The sequence below is a fragment of the Coregonus clupeaformis genome, chromosome 39, assembly GCF_020615455.1.
Source record: "Coregonus clupeaformis isolate EN_2021a chromosome 39, ASM2061545v1, whole genome shotgun sequence".
NCBI lineage: Eukaryota > Metazoa > Chordata > Actinopteri > Salmoniformes > Salmonidae > Coregonus > Coregonus clupeaformis.
This window is the reverse complement of record NC_059230.1, coordinates 4,761,735-4,777,172: the sequence shown is the minus strand read 5'-3', so window position 1 is coordinate 4,777,172 and position 15,438 is coordinate 4,761,735. Positions and strand designations below refer to the sequence as shown.

The 15,438-nt window shown below is 43.8% G+C and overlaps 2 protein-coding genes across 9 annotated transcripts in view; both read left to right on the top strand.

The window, feature by feature from the left end:
• znf638 (zinc finger protein 638) overlaps positions 1-1,495 on the top strand; it is a 37,918-nt gene extending 36,423 nt beyond the window's left edge. The window contains exons 23-25 of the mRNA XM_041872177.2: positions 79-192; positions 297-418; positions 892-1,495. Of these exons, the coding sequence (XP_041728111.2) occupies positions 79-192; positions 297-418; positions 892-957 (302 nt within the window). The 3' untranslated portion in view covers positions 958-1,495. The remainder of the gene's footprint in view (positions 1-78; positions 193-296; positions 419-891) is intronic.
• A 10,246-nt stretch (positions 1,496-11,741) lies between these two features.
• dysf (dysferlin, limb girdle muscular dystrophy 2B (autosomal recessive)) overlaps positions 11,742-15,438 on the top strand; it is a 145,388-nt gene continuing 141,691 nt past the window's right edge. For 6 of the 8 annotated variants that reach the window (XR_006657956.1, XM_045211867.1, XM_045211866.1 and 3 more), the window contains exon 1: positions 11,742-12,079. Coding sequence is in view for 7 of the 8 variants with exons in the window: in XM_045211867.1 (XP_045067802.1) it covers positions 11,992-12,079 (88 nt within the window). In the remaining variant the exon portion in view is untranslated. The remainder of the gene's footprint in view (positions 12,080-15,438) is intronic. The other 2 variants (XM_045211869.1, XM_045211868.1) reach the window with 1 other exon arrangement.

The window sequence follows — 15,438 nt, the reverse complement described above, 5'->3', positions numbered from 1 at the left end:
TGTCTCTCTGTCTGTCTGTCTGTCTCCACATCTCTCTCTTTCTCTACATCTCTCTCTCTACATCTCTCTCTCTTTCAGACAGTGAACAGAGAAGCGAGAAGGAAGAGGAATCTGAATCAAAGCGTTGTCGTTCTGAGTCTCCTCTGATCACAGACTTCAAACTGCCTCCCTTCACCCCTGACAACCCTATAGGTGATACTGACAGACCACACCACACACTCTTCATTTCTCATCAGGTGTCCGGTTTAACTGAGTCTCCTCTCTGTCTCTTTCCCTCCCTCCTCGCTCCTCTCCAGGCCAAGACTTTGTGGTTCCTAAGACAGGGTTCTTCTGTAAGCTGTGTTCTCTGTTCTATGGGAGTGAAGACACAGCCAAGAAGACCCACTGCAGCAGTCTACAACACTATCAGAACATGCAGGTATAAACATCATTATACCAGTTAGGGACGGACGGACGGACGGACGGACGGACGCAGCCAAGGAAAATAATATAAATTCAAACGTGTGGAGACTAACCCAATGTCTTCCACCCCCGTCTCTCTCCACCCCCCGTCTCTCTCCACCCCCCGTCTCTCTCCACCCCCGTCTCTCTCCACCCCCCGTCTCTCTCCCCTCCTCTCTCTCTCTCTCTCTCCACCCCCCGTCTCTCTCTCTCTCTCTCTCCACCCCCCGTCTCTCTCTCTCTCTCTCTCTCTCCACCCCCCCTCTCTCTCTCTCCACCCTCTCTCTCTCTCTCCCTCTCTCTCTCTCTCTCTCTCTCCACCCCCGTCTCTCTCTCTCTCTCTCCACCCCCCTCTCTCTCTCTCTCTCCACACCCTCTCTCTCTCTCTCTCTCCCTCTCTCTCTCTCTCTCTCTCTCTCTCTCTCTCTCTCTCTCTCTCTCTCTCTCCAGAAATATTACCTGAAGCGTCAGAAGCAGGAAGTTCTAGCCACGGCTACGCCTCTGAATGACCCCTGACCTCATCCTGCCTGTTTCCCAAAAATAGCACCCTATTCCCTACATAGTGCACTACTTTTGACCAGGGCCCATAGTGCTCTGGTCAACAGAAGTGCACTATGATGGGAATAGGGTGCCATTTGACACTAAACTCAATCAATCTATATTTTGTTATTTGTGTGTTTAACGACAGCCTATTCGGTCATAATAGTGCACTGTATACGGTAACAAAGGTTTTGCGTAAGAGTGCTGATGTAGAATCAGATCCCCCCCCCCCAGTCATATAATCTCATTCATTATGGTCTTAAAGGCTAAACTAAACCCAGATCAGCACTCCTGCTCTGAAAGGCTTTGTGAATACGGGCCAATGTGTATCAAACAGTCAAATATATTGGGTCCAAATATGATTTTTTTGTACAGTTTCATGGTTTGTTTGTTTTGGGGATTTGGATGTCATTAAACGGCTGTTTTTTTTAAATTTAACTAGAGAATAGAAACTTAAGTCAGCAGAGACACTATCGATTTACAAGGAGAAAATAATAAATGTGAGTTTTATTAAAAAAAAGATCTGGTGTCTGGCTATTCATTAAGGTTGGGGTGATTGGGAGTGGAAGGTCAAGCACTAACGCACACACACACACACACACACACACGTATGGATACACAGATAGATGGCAATACATTGGTGTCACAAGGGCAGCAGCACATCACCTATCAGGGGCCCCGCAGACTGAATCCTGCCTGTATTCAATAGTGCACACGTTAATCAAATGTTTTGCAACGGGAAATCGAAAAAAACAAATGTTACTTATTGGACAACTTCAAGTAGTCTCTGTTTTTTATTCAGTTTTTATTACCTGGTGAACACCAATCCTGGGTGTATTCAGTAGGAACCAAACGGACCCAAGTGGGAAGGGACCTATCTGAATATGTTGTTGCGGAACGTATTTCGCTAATGATTACAACTCTGGTGTAAGTATCCCCCCGACTGGTGGTGTCCTCAACGCTCCACGATCCTCCATCACTGAAGACTGGTGGTGTCCTCAACGCTCCACGATCCTCCATCACTGAAGACTGGTGGTGTCCTCAACGCTCCACGATCCTCCATCACTGAAGACTGTTGGTGTCCTCAACGCTCCACGATCCTCCATCACTGAAGACTGGTGGTGTCCTCAACGCTCCACGATCCTCCATCACTGAAGACTGGTGGTGTCCTCAACGCTCCACGATCCTCCATCACTGAAGACTGGTGGTGTCCTCAACGCTCCACGATCCTCCATCACTGAAGACTGGTGGTGTCCTCAACGCTCCACGATCCTCCATCACTGAAGACTGGTGGTGTCCTCAACGCTCCACGATCCTCCATCACTGAAGACTGGTGGTGTCCTCAACGCTCCACGATCCTCCATCACCTGAAGCTGCTGTGATGTAATGGATGCACTGATATGCTTTAGCTGCTATGACGTAATGTGAACACTGATATATCGGGTTCTTGGTCACCTCCCTGACCAATCCTGTCTCGGAGCTCTACGGACGATTCCTTCGACCTCATGGTTCTGGTTCTGCTCTGACGTGCACTGTCAACTGTGGGACCTTTTATATAGACAGGTGTGTGCCTTTCCAAATCATGTCCAATCAATTGAATTTACCACAGGTGGACTCCCAAGTTGTAGAAACATCTCAAGGATGATCAATGGAAACGAGATGCAACTGAGCTCAATTTCGAGTCTCATAGCAAAGTGCCTGAATACTTACGTAAATAAGGTATTTCTGTTTTTATTTGAATAAATTCTAAAAACCTGTTGTCGCTTTGTCATTATGGGGCAGGGGGGGGGGTTGTAAAACCCCAACACAAGTTCCCCAGATGGTTCTGGAATCCTGCTAAAATGTTGTGTTCCAGACAGGTTCCAGATTCCATTCTAAGATTGATGGAACTTTGTGAGAGTTCTATGGAAGTTCCATTAAGGCAGATCACACGGTGTGCAACAGGGGGACCAGGGACTGGCGTGGCTAACACTCATGCATAGGTGGAATTGGATTCAGTTTGCCAGCTCAGATAACCAACCATCACTACAGAATCAGCTCAGATAACCAAACATCACTACAGATTCAGCTCAGATAACCAACCAAACATCACTACAGATTCAGCTCAGATAACCAACCAACCATCACTACAGATTCAGCTCAGATAACCAACCAACCATCCATAACCAACCATCACTACAGAGTCAGCTCAGATAACCAACCATCACTACAGAGACAGCTCAGATAACCAACCGTCCATAACCAACCATCACTACAGTCAGCTCAGATAACCAACCATCCACAACCAACCATCACTAGTCAGCTCAGATAACCAACCGTCCATAACCAACCATCACTACAGAGTCAGCTCAGATAACTAACCAACCATCACTACAGAGTCAGCTCAGATAACCAACCATCCATAACCAACTATCACTACAGAGTCAGCTCAGATAACCAACCATCACTACAGAGTCGGCTCAGATAACCAACCATCCATAACCAACCATCACTACAGAGTCAGCTCAGATAACCAACCATCACTACAGTCAGCTCAGATAACCAACCATCCATAACCAACCATCACTACAGAGTCAGCTCAGATAACCAACCATCCATAACCAACCATCACTACAGAATCAGCTCAGATAACCAACCATCCAAAACCAACCATCACTACAGTCAGCTCAGATAACCAACCATCACTACAGAGTCAGCTCAGATAACCAACCATCACTACATAGTCAGCTCAGATAACCAACCATCCATAACCAACCATCACTACAGAATCAGCTCAGATAACCAACCATCCATTACCAACCATCACTACAGAGTGTTATGTGAATTATTTAGTTTCTCTGTGCGTCTCCCAAAAGGTTGTAAGTCTTTTGGGATTTAAGTAACGGCCAGAGTCCCGGTCTGCATAGTCAGAGATATTTATTCATTGAGAATTCTGCCATCACAATTTCAGAGTCCATCTTTTATACTCATACGTCATACAAAAAGAAATCCCTCCCCTCTGTAGGCGGGCTCAGTTTTCCACTCTAAAACGGCTCTACTGACCTTCAGTTCACACACACACACATATACACACATGCATACACACATACATACACACACACACACACACATATCCTACTCCCTGCATTACTCAGATATCGCCGTTCTCACAATATTCTGCACCATGTTTTCATAACAGCTTCTCCCCTCCCTAAATTGGGAGGCCTCTTTATCTTAGTTTCTCAGTTGTCTTTGTTGTCTGGCCTAACTCTTACTCACATTGCTAAATAGTGGCTCAATGCCATAGCCTTTACTGGTCCTACACTCACACATTTCTAACACATTATACACAGTTTCAGGGTGTAATAATTAGTCATTAATAATTAATCTATCAATTCCACCCTTTGACTAAATATTACACACATACAAAATATATGTTGTTATAGAAATGAATCACACTCATTGAAGTATATAAGTTGGTTTGCATATTAAAACATTACAGGTTCATCAGGGTTACCCCATGATTAAAAAGCATAACGTTACTTTTTAGCAATGGTAACTAGTACATCATACTTAAAATGAGACTTTAATACACAAAAGATCATTACAATAACTTTTAAACTAGAGATTTATAGTTCTAGGAAAACATCCAGTCTCAAATTATCTGGATCGTCGTCGTCCCTCCACCAAGCCTGGTAGGTCATATCCTTCAGTCGGAGTCCGGGATTGGGCCGTATCTCACCATCTGTTGGGAAACCGCCTTGCTCACCAACCCTCAGACACAGGGAATAAGACAACATCCACAAAGAACAAGTATACCCATAGAAGCTATAACTTCACCCAGAATAGTTACAACAATAGTTTTCCATTTACCAAATATGTTATCAAACTAACCGTTTAGGGAGCTATCAATACCAGAGTTCTCAGCCAGTTCGTTCGCCAGCGTGGTGAGTCCCTGAAGCGCTTTGGTCACGGACCCGTCCGGTGCTGTATTGTTGGGGATGAAAGTACAGCACATAGATCCAAACAGAATACAAACTCCATCCCGCTCAGCCAAAAGCATATCTAAAGCTATTCTATTCTGCCATGTCATTAAGCTAGTTGCCGCTGTCTGCTCAGCCAATCCCTTTATTGCATCACGAGTGTGGTTTATAAATCTTTGCTGGTTATAGTACATATAATTTATCCAACCTACGCTTTTATTAATTGTTGACCACCAGAAAATACTTGATTCAAACCCAGCTGCGATTTGATTCCTAGCTTTGAATTCTTCTGGAACCCCTCGAGGTACTCCTATCCCATCAATATATATCCTTTCATCAAAGGATCCCGAGAGGAGGTCCCACTTTCTACGTGACAGCTCACCAGTCTCTGACACGTTTGATTGTTTGCGTATGTAGGTGAGTTCACAATCTGTTATCACCACACAACCATCAGATGTCAGCACGGGCCTGGTTTTGGTTCCTAAAATCCTCTGGCTGCAACAAAGAGGAGAGATTAGTCATGGTCTCTTTAGTTGTGACATTCTCTGTGTGGGAGCAGGAGCTAAGATGCCCAACCCTGTATCCTATCTTACTAGTCCTAGAAAAACAATAAGAATCCCCTGAGACTTCAAACGGAGGCAACCTAGGTCGGGGTGACTTTGTTATCGGGGGATACAGATAGTGCAAGTTACTACAAGACTCCTTCACCACAGCCCCGGTCTGACTACCTCCCTCCGAGAGGTTTACAATATAGGGTGCCCCAGTTGAAGAGGATATCTCACTTGTTCAGGTCTGTAACCTGTTTTAGCGTAATTCAGACTTTCAGACAGTACCTACCCTTATATGGGTCGCACTGCCATTTCTGGTAATTCCCTACTTTCACAATACTACACCTGTCCTTAAACTGTGTATGGAGATTGACATATCCCCCCCCACTTGGTATGAGCAACTACATAGTCCCAGGATATACATGGTGACATACATATGGTGATGTCCTTCCCTACAGTCCCTAGTACTTCCCCTTTCCCTACGTCTAGTTGTCTCCTATGCCTTCATAGACTGTGTTAAGGTATTATTTTATCAACTTGTTGTTAGGTTAACTACTACTTCTGGCGGATCAGGAGGGTTTGAGTGTGTTAGGAATATGGCCCCCACAATCAGACAGCTACCTACCGTCAGGAGACCTGTGAATCCCCACCCTCGCCCTGAGAACATGTCAGACGCCAGAGGCCAACCCATTGCTTTACCTTCTATCTAACTCACACAGGGATGATCAGACAGGGTAAGGGAATCTTCGTTAAGGAGCCAACCCACGAGCCCTAGTGGTGATCGGTTCTTTCTCCTAACTCTGTGTTTGTTCGTCAGGTGTAACTGGGTTTACCTTTTTGCAGTGAGTGACATGCACCAAGGTGGATCTTTCGGCGATTCTTACAGCGAAGGCCGTCACCAACAGGACCTGATATAGACCTTCCCAATGGGGCTGCTTCCAGTTTTTCTTCTTTAGGGACTGGATCCACACCCAGTCTCCTGGTTAGATAGATTGGGTCACCTTCTCCTTTAGTTCACCTGTGGGGCACAAAACCTCTGACATACAGGTGTGGTTAATAAACTACCTTCTCACGTGTTCTGCTAGGGTGCTCTCTAGTTCTATGTCTGCCTGTCTGGTCCTGCCAACTGTGGCATTCTGTAAGGTCTTCCAAACACTTTCTCAAAGGGGGATAACCCATCTTCATCTGGGGTTACTCTAAATGTCTTCCCTTCACTCCGTGATAACTCTATAAAATCCATTTCCAATTGCTGGAAAGGGTACTTAGCCGGAGGATAATCACCCTGAGGTGCCCTTTGTCTGCCCTGGTGATTATTTTGAGCACAGATAACACATCTTTTTTTTAATAATTAGTAATCCCATGTGCAACAAAGTGTTGTCTAATCTGTTCTACCATCCATCCCTCCTTTTGACACATGTCACTGCCCATGTGTCAATATTATCACCTACCTAACAATCACTTAGGTAATATTGGTAATTTATCATCCAATTGCCATCCCTTATTTTTATTTATTGGTAAAATAAACTATTTTAAAGTCCTCCTCTCATGCCTTTAGAATTGACCAGTGTGGATGATTAATTAACACCAGAAAGTTAAAACAGAGTTCAGAGGCAATTGAAATTCCATCCCATAGTATACCAAACATTATCATTATTCTAAATATTTAATAAATGTTACTTATCCCAAGTGTTCATTAATCCTCATGACATTCATTCTCATAAGAAATCATATATGCCCTAAACTCAGCCAAAACCTAAAAAACTCCATAAAATTCACTGTGTGCTCCTCTAAGACCTATCACCCTTGACCTGCTGAAAACCCCCAAAAATTGAAACAACAAGGCTTTATAAACATCATACTAGGTGTGTTGTTTTTCATTTGAAAACCCCAATTAAAAAACAACAACCAAACAGCCAGGTCATGAGGACTCCTGATTTCTCTCTTCCCCTTCTGCCTACAGTTTCTTAACTGGTGCCCTTTCCTTGCACAGTAACTACACGGTTCCTCACATTCTCTAGCAAAATGTCCCGTTTTGTCACAATTGTAACACTTCCACTCACTCCTGTCTCCACTATTACCATTTCCTTCTTGTCTGTCTTTGCTACCGTAACCTCTCTTCTCTCCTAGGTATTGACTAATAGTCTCACTGTCTCTAATTCAACACAAAACCCCCATCATCCAATGTACTCCCAGCAGAACTGAAAAAAAAAAAAAAACAGACTGTGATTTCCAGGACACTGCACCTTTGTTTCTGGCCTCACTATCTCCCCGGGAATTGGCCCTCCCTCAAGGTCCCTCCCAATCTGCTCTTGGTAAACTGCAAACCTTTTATTGCTTCTGGTTTCATAGGGTATTGCTTCTGATATGGCCTATGATTAGATTTGGGTATCACCTGTACTGGAATTACCCCTTTTATTAATCCTACGTCTGTTGGACCCCGGGACCACAAATGCTCTGGAACTTCTTTTAAGTCTGACTCCTGTTGTTCTGTCAACAGGTATTCCTCTCCTCAGCATCTGCTATTCTCATCTAAATGTACTATCTGTGGATGGGCTGTGTTGATCGCCACTCACAATATTGACCCAATCAGTGATCCTCTTACACTTGGATACCCACTGGCCCATGTCTTTCCAGTCCTCTGCTGGCTCCTTTGCTAGGGACACATGTGGGCTCCATATTTCCCTGAACAGTCTCTGACTTTGGGGCCCTAGTTCCACCTCCACTACTGCGTGGGTGTTGTCATAGTGAAACCATTTCAAGGCTATAGTCCTTTCTGTGGTTTTAAATAATGCTTTCTCATAGATTGCATCTGGACCTGGGTGTTTGTTATACCAGAGAGTACAGTGTAGGTCATCGGGGGACATTTTAGTGGGGCCTGGTACTACATCATCAGCAAGTTCCATCAAGGTTCGGGGAATATCAGTTATTCCCTCCCTAAACAAATCTTGCCTATACCAATAACATGGCTCCCCTTCCCCACAGACCACCATATTGTCTCTGACTATGTGTACTTTCATTCCCCTCTCAGTGGAAATGACAGCCACATTCAATTTAGTCATTACATCACGTCCTAGTAAATTTACCCGACACAGCTTAGATATCAGGATGGGTATGGTTGCCTCTCATCCTGATTGGTCATGTTTTAGGGTTATTGGGGCTGATAACCTTTCAATAAATTGATGACCAGAGGCAGATCGCACTATGATTTTCTCCCCATCAATCCTGACTCCATCTGGCTTGTCTGTTGCACAGGTTGCTGTCCTGCAGGCTCCCGTATCACAAAGGAATTTAATTTTTATACCCATTACTGTCAATGTCAAATAAGGTTTCTGTTCCTGTTGAAGTGCTAAGTCAATAGTAGCCAATTCAAACACCTCACAATTTGGATCAAAGGGTTCCTTAGTCTTCCCCCCACTAGAGTCTAATATTTCTCCCTCAAGGACTAGTCACGCCTTATCTTCCTCTTCCTCACGCTCAAAGCTGGGGGATGGACTTCTCTCTCTCTCTCTTCTCTCTTTTCTCTCTTTTCTCTCCTGTCTGACTTTCTCTGCCCTTGTCCTGTACTCCTCTACCTCTGGCTCTTCCTCACCTTCATCTTCCCTTCCTCCTCCAGCCCCTTCTTCCTCATAGGGAGGTGGGGCCGGTGGGGGGGCAACATTATTCCCCTGCACTCTCCTTCTCCTCCCTACGTATTCATCATCTGGATTTTCTCTCCATGCCTGGTCTGCCAAGTTTGGATATAACCTTTCTGCCCTCTGCTCTGGGGGAGGCACGGAGACCTCAACCTTCACTTCTCTTTCCCTCTCACTCACTTCTCTATTCTTCCTGCCTTATTTCTTGGCTCTGTCCTGTCTGTTATTCTGCTCATGATGGATTGCATGTCTCTCTGAGGCTATTATACAATTCAGTTATTTTCCCAACATACTCTCCGTGATCGGCCCATGGCAAAAGTGTCCTCTGGGCATCCCCTGAAACCCACTGCCCTCTAACGGCAGCCCAAACCTTACTATTCCTGTTTTGGGGTGGGTCATTCCTTCTACCGCTCTGGCCACGTCCTCTGTGTTCATGGCCTGTCTGCTAAATGGCATATTATTATTATTACTGTATACATCTAAGGTTGCTGGGTCCCCTTTCATTCCCCGCCAATAGATTAGGTAAGGCTATCAGTGGGTACTGGCCCCCTCCTACTCTCTCTCTCTCTCTCTCTCACTGCTTATTCCTCCTTTACACACCTTATGTATCTGTTTAAGCATGGATTCGAGTTTATCTGCATCTAGACGTCCCTCAAAACCATACCTCTCCCTCCACCTGGTTACATAATGGAGATTTCTTCTATCCCTGGATTCCATTTTAATTACATCAAGCATTTCTCGTCCCCAGTAAATTCTGGGACCTCTTGTGAGGATTTGCCCCCCTATGGTTGGTACTGTTAAAAATCCCTTAGCCACCTCTTCTATATAACAAGTCAATTTAACAAGTAATTCAAAATAGCTTCACACAACAACACCTTGAATCACCCCTTCCTGTATATATAATCTTGACTAGTCCCCCAGAATTATCTCATACTTTTACAGAGGGATTGATCCCCACAATGTAATCTTGATAATTCCTGACAGTCTCCTACAACAGGAATGGGTTCTCCCTCCTCTATACAACCACCTGGAACCACCCCTCCCTGTATATGTAGTCTTGACTAGTCCCCCAGAATTATCTCATACTTTTACAGAGGGATTGATCCCCACAATGTAATCTTGATAATTCCTGACAGTCTCATACAACAGGAATGGGTTCTCCCTCCTCTATACAACCACCTGGAACCACCCCCTCCCTGTATATGTAGTCTTGACTAGTCCCCCAGAATTATCTCATACTTTTACAGAGGGATTGATCCCCACAATGTAATCTTGATAATTCCTGACAGTCTCATACAACAGGAATGGGTTCTCCCTCCTCTATACAACCACCTGGAATTATTCATGTGACTTTTGAGCAAACATTAGGTCTCACACGTATACAACCTTACATGATTATTGGTGTTATATCGGTAACATGGAGTTTATAAGGCTCCAGAACGGATAGAGTTTACAGCAAAATCTACAGTTGTTTGTGACTTTTGACTTTACTAATATTCTATTTCTCACACATGCTATTTTAATTCCTTCTGGTGTACTTTTTGTATTTGTTTAAACCGGATTATTTGTTGACTGTTCAATAATCTCTTACAGGTTCCATCCCATAGGTGTACTTTTAATAGTTCCTTCTATTTCAACACCGGGTAGTTTCTTTTGGTAATGGCCTATTACCGTGAATCGTTACGGACCCACCACCAGGTTGACTAGTCCCCCAGAATTATCTCCTACTCTACGGAGGAGTCTATCCTCACAATGTAATCTTGATAATTCCTGACAGTCCCCTACATTTCACTTAAAATGGCTACGCATTGATCAATTTGCTACTTTTCAATATTTTAGCAAGTTCTCAAATCAATTTCACCAAGTAATGAATAAAGACTACTGACCTTATCCTTGCAGCCGAGATTCAATGTAGGTTTGGATTCCGTCACCGTCTCTGTCATTAATCAGGTGTCCTCTGGCCTGTTTTAACCCTTAATGTCAAAGGGCAGGACTTTCTATTTACAAATGTATCATTCGCCCGTCGACGGTTTTCAGAGTTACCTGGAATGACAGAAACAGGGTATTGGAGTCCGGCTCAGAAGGACCAAGCTGTTATGTGAATTATTTAACAAACTATTTCAGTTTCTCTGTGCGTCTCCCAAAAGGTTGTAAGTCTTTTGGGATTTAAGTAATGGCCAGAGCATGCACATTCTTTCTCTTCTAGTCCCCACACACTGTTGCCCTTTCAAAGAGAATGTGTGTGTGTGTGTGGGGGGTGGAAATGTGCATTTTGATTGGTGCCCCGGATGCCTAACTCCAGAAGAGACTTAACAATATATTTACAGAGACAACATTAAGCCTTAATTCATGTTTATACACAGATGTTGATCTCCCAATCTGAGAACACTTCTCCTCCTCTAAATTATTTTACATTATGTATCTGAGGTGCCCAATGTTAACTTCATCATCAATGTGACTGCCAGTGTGTGTGTCTGTGTGCGTGACAGAGAGAGAGAGAGAGAGTGTTTGGTCCTCTGTCCCTTTAAGAGACTAGCAGCTGGTGATTGGTGTTTGTTTCCATGAGTCAGCTGGTTGGTTGGTGTGTGTGTGTGTGTGTGTGTGTGTGTGTGTGTGTGTGTCGGGAGACAGCAGCAACAGTCACAGACCGTCCCAGACACAGTCTCTCTGTCTCTCTCTCTCTCTCTCTGTCTCTCTCTCTGTCTCTCTCTCTGTCTCTCTGTCTCTCTCTCTGTCTCTCTCTCTGTCTCTCTGTCTCTCTCTCTGTGTCTCTCTGTCTCCCAGTGGACTGCGCAGTAAGGATACTGCCAGTGTGTGTGTGTCGGGCCGGAAGGTCCAGGTGATCCAGGTCTACACAGTGTGTGTACGATGCTGCGAGTGTTTATCCTGTGTGCTGAGAGGCTTCATACAGAAGATGATGACATCAGTGATGCCTACTGCCGAGTGGTCTATGAAGGTAAGAGGGCGGGGATGACGATGTGATGTGTGTGTGTCCGGAACACAGCAATGTGACGGGACTGAGAGGAAGGGTGTGTCTGTGTGTCTGTGTGTCTGTGACTGCATGCAGTAGTGGTATATGTATTGGCTGCTGGAAGGGGTCATTTTACCAGTGGGAATGTTTAATTTTTCTCTCCCCTGTCTTCCCCTCGCTCTCTCTCTCTCTCGCGCCGTCTCTCCCCCTCAATATTTATCCCTGTGTTCCTCTGGCACTAGCAACTGAAGTTATTATTGGAAATGCACTGCCGGTAATGAATGTGGCTGTGGCACAAGGGTGAGCTGGGGGGTTTGGTGCAGAGAGGAGAGAGAACGAGAGAGAGAGGACAGAAACGGGGGGGGTTGGTGCAGAGGGGGGGGTTGATTTGTACATATTTTTTGAAAACCTTTATTGGCACACATCAGATAATCTACAAAAAAACAATGCCAAAGTACAAATAGAGAGACATAGGTTGAGAGAGAGAGCGAGAGAGCGAGGTAGAGGAGTCCGGTTTCAGTTTGTGAGGGGGGGTTGTTCGGCTGCAGCATACCGTGGTGTTATAGACACTACCAGAACATCATTAGGGTTTACTTTACACGGTGGGGCCTCTCTCTCTCTCTCTCTCTCTCTCTCTCTCTCTCTCTCTCTCTCTCTCTCTCTCTCTCTCTCTCTCTCTCTCTGTCAATTCAATTTCAATTTAAGGGCTTTATTGGCATGGGAAACGTGTGTTAACATTGCCAAAGCAAGTGAAGTAGATAGTAAACAAAAGTGAAATAAACAATAAATATTAACAGTAAACATTACACTCAGAAGTTTCAAAAGAATAAAGACATTTCAAATGTCATATAATGTATATATACAGTGTTGTAACAATGTGCAAATAGTTAAAGTACAAATGGGAAAATAAATAAACATAAATATGGGTTGTATTTACAATGGTGTTTGTTCTTCACTGGTTGCCCTTTTCTTGTGGCAACAGGTCACAAATCTTGCAGCTGTGATGGCACACTGTGATTTTTCACCCAGTAGATAAGGGAGTTTATCAAAATTGGGTTTGTTTTCGAATTCTTAGTGGATCGCTGTAATCTGAGGGAAATATGTGTCTCTAATATGGTCATACATTTGGCAGGAGGTTAGGAAGTGCAGCTCAGTTTCCACCTCATTTTGTGGGCAGTGTGCACATAGCCTGTCTTCTCTTGAGAGCCAGGTCTGCCTACGGCGGCCTTTCTCAATAGCAAGGCTATGCTCACTGAGTCTGTACATAGTCAAAGCTTTCCTTAAGTTTGGGTCAGTCACAGTGGTCAAGTATTCTGCCACTGTGTACTCTCTGTTTAGGGCCAAATAGCATTCTAGTTTGCTCAGTTTTTTTTGTTTGTTCTTTCCAATGTGTCAAGTAATTCTCTTTTTGTTTTCTCATTATTTGGTTGGGTCTAGTTGTGTTGTTGTTGTTGTTGTCCTGGGGCTGTGTGGGGTCTGTTTGTGTTTGTGAACAGAGCCCCAGGACAAGCTTACTTAGGGGACTCTTCTCCAAGTTCATCTCTCTGTAGGTGATGGCTTTGTTATGGAAGGTTTGGGAATCGCTTCCTTTTAAGTGGTTATAGAATTTAACGGCTCTTTTCTGGATTTTGATAATTAGCGGGTATTGGCCTAATTCTGCTCTGCATGCATTATTTGGTGTTTTACATTGTACACGGAGGATGTTTTTGCAGAATTCTGCATGCAGAGTCTCAATTTGGTGTTTGTCCCATTTTGTGAATTCTTGGTTGGTGAGCGGACCCCAGACCTCAGAACCATAAAGGGCAATGGGTTCTATAACTGATTCAAGTATTTTTAGCCAGATCCTAATTGGTATGTCAAATTTTATGTTCCTTTTGATGGCATAGAAGGCCCTTCTTGCCTTGTCTCTCAGATCGTTCACAGCTTTGTGGAAGTTACCTGTGACGCTGATGTTTAGGCCGAGGTATGTATAGTTTTTTGTGTGCTCTAGGGCAACGGTGTCTAGATGGAATTTGTATTTGTGGTCCTGGCAACTGGACCTTTTTTGGAACACCATTATTTTTGTCTTACTGAGATTTACTGTCAGGGCCCAGGTCTGACAGAATCTGTGCAGAAGATCTAGGTGCTGCTGTAGGCCCTCCTTGGTTGGTGACAGAAGCACCAGATTGTCAGCAAACAGAAGACATTTGACTTCAGATTCTAGTAGGGTGAGGCCGGGTGCTGCAGACTGTTCTAGTGCCCTCGCCAATTCGTTGATATATATGTTGAAGAGGGTGGGGCTTAAACTGCATCCCTGTCTCACCCCACGGCCCTGTGGAAAGAAATGTGTGTGTTTTTGCCAATTTTAACCGCACACTTGTTGTTTGTGTACATGGATTTTATAATGTCGTATGTTTTTCCCCCAACCCCACTTTCCATCAATTTGTATAGCAGACCCTCATGCCAAATTGAGTCAAAAGCTTTTTTGAAATCAACAAAGCATGAGAAGACTTTGCCTTTGTTTTGGTTTGTTTGTTTGTCAATTAGGGTGTGCAGGGTGAATACGTGGTCTGTCGTACGATAATTTGGTAAAAAGCCAATTTGACATTTGCTCAGTACATTGTTTTCACTGAGGAAATGAACTAGTCTGCTGTTAATGATAATGCAGAGGATTTTCCCAAGGTTGCTGTTGACGCATATCCCACGGTAGTTATTGGGGTCAAATTTGTCTCCACTTTTGTGGATTGGGGTGATCAGTCCTTGGTTCCAGATGTTGGGGAAGATGCCAGAGCTAAGGATGATGTTAAAGAGTTTAAGTATAGCTAATTGAAATTTGTGGTCTGTATATTTTATCATTTAATTGAGGATACCATCAACACCACAGGACTTTTTGGGTTGGAGGGTTTGTATTTTATCCTGTAGTTCATTCAATGTAACTGGAGAATCCAGTGGGTTCTGGTAGTCTTTAATAGTTGATTCTAAGATTTGCATTTGATCATGTATATTTTTTTTGCTGTTTGTTCTCTGTTATAGGGCCAAAAAGATTGGAGAAGTGGTTTACCCATACATCTCCGTTTTGGATAGATAGCTCTTCGTGTTGTTGTTTGTTTAGTGTTTTCCAATTTTCCCAGAAGTGGTTAGAGTCTATGGATTCTTCAATTACATTGAGCTGATTTCTGACATGCTGTTCCTTCTTTTTCCGTAGTGTATTTCTGTATTGTTTTAGTGATTCACCATAGTGAAGGCGTAGGCTCAGGTTTTCTGGGTCTCTATGTTTTTGGTTGGATAGGTTTCTCAATTTCTTTCTTAGGTTTTTGCATTCTTCATCAAACCATTTATCACTGTTATTACTTTTCTTTGGTTTT